This window comes from Triticum dicoccoides, unplaced genomic scaffold (assembly GCF_002162155.2).
Source record: "Triticum dicoccoides isolate Atlit2015 ecotype Zavitan unplaced genomic scaffold, WEW_v2.0 scaffold109079, whole genome shotgun sequence".
Classification (NCBI taxonomy): domain Eukaryota; kingdom Viridiplantae; phylum Streptophyta; class Magnoliopsida; order Poales; family Poaceae; genus Triticum; species Triticum dicoccoides.
Window position 1 is genome coordinate 1 of NW_021175218.1, and position 1,220 is coordinate 1,220.

The 1,220-nt window shown below is 42.4% G+C and overlaps 1 protein-coding gene across 1 annotated transcript; it reads left to right on the forward strand.

Annotated features, from left to right (window-relative positions):
* The first annotated feature begins 33 nt into the window (after positions 1-33).
* On the forward strand, positions 34-1,138 carry LOC119342911. Its single transcript, XM_037614198.1, has 2 exons — positions 34-894; positions 1,002-1,138. Exons 1-2 carry the CDS (start codon positions 219-221, stop codon positions 1,046-1,048), a joined length of 723 nt encoding a protein of 240 aa, XP_037470095.1. The 5' UTR covers positions 34-218; the 3' UTR covers positions 1,049-1,138.
* Positions 1,139-1,220: the final 82 nt, after the last annotated feature.

The following is a 1,220-nucleotide window of genomic DNA, read 5'->3' on the forward strand; positions in this document are numbered from 1 at the left end:
TTTACTTATGAACTTTTATGATGATTTCAGCTTCCGCTCCATTCCGGTCCGACACGATCGAACCACTTACGGGGAGTAACTTCCCTCGTTGGAAGTCCCAAGTCGAATTATGTTTGGGTTGTAATGAATTTGACTATGCCTTGAGGGAAGAAAAACCTGTGGCACCTGTGGCAGGTGTCACAGGGTATGCAGAACTCAAGAAGGAGTATGATGTTAAGATGGAAAAGTGGAATAAGTCCAACCATATTGCGCTTCTCATCATGAAAGCGACAATATCGCCGGACATTTCTGAAGCACTCCCTAAGAAAGATACTGCTAAAGATTTCCTCACTGAAATGGAGGAGCAATTTAAAGGCTCCGACAAAGTGTATGCTCATGAGCTTTTTGCTAAACTTCTTCAGAAATACACTATTGACGGAAATGTTAGGCAGCACATATTGAGGGTGGTAAGTGCTTTCACCAAGCTTAAGGCTTTGGAGTGTTCTTTAAGTGAAGCCCTTCTTGTCATAATTATTCTTGAGTCTCTTCCTGAAGAGTTTGAACAATTTAAGGTCAACTATAACTCTCTAAAGGAAAAATGGCCACTCTCTGAGATGACCGCAAGGATCGTCCAGGAGGAAGAAAGGATCATGAGGCAGAAGAAAGACCATGTCTTTCATGTTGGCTCTAACAAGAGAAAGCATGACGGACAAGGTTTCCCTAAGCCTCAGAAAAGGCAAGTCAAGAAAGAAGGCACTAAGCCATTCAACCCTAAGGCATTCAACGGTAAAGAAGCCGGTGGTTCTTCTGCTCCTAGCAGCTCCACTGCTGGAGAAAATGCTTGTAACTTCTGCAAAGAAGAGGGACACTATCAAAGGGACTGCCCAGGCTTTCTAAAATGGATGAACAAAAGAGGTATTGATGAAATTACTTTTGTAGATGAATCACTTTATGTTGATTTTTCAATAAAGTCATGGTGGATTGATTCAGGGGCAACCACTCACGTTGCTAACTCTATGCAGGGATTCGATACGATCCAAACCATAAGAGGAGGAACAAGAAAGCTTAAGGTTGCGAACGGAGTTGAGGCCGATGTTGAAGCTGTGGGATCTCTCACGTTGGAGCTACACACTGGCCACACTCTTAGATTGAATAATGTTCTTTATGTGCCTACCTTAAGTAGGAATTTGATTTCAGTTTCTTGTTTAGATGATGATATGTATGAGTGCCATTTTGGCAAG

Bases quoted from the DNA above. Each gene is read 5' to 3' on its own strand.
- LOC119342911 (XM_037614198.1), top strand. From the start codon at position 219: ATGGAAAAGTGGAATAAGTCCAACCATATTGCGCTTCTCATCATGAAA. The intron at 895-1,001 runs GTATTGATGAAA...AACTCTATGCAG, and splicing joins AAAATGGATGAACAAAAGAG to GGATTCGATACGATCCAAAC.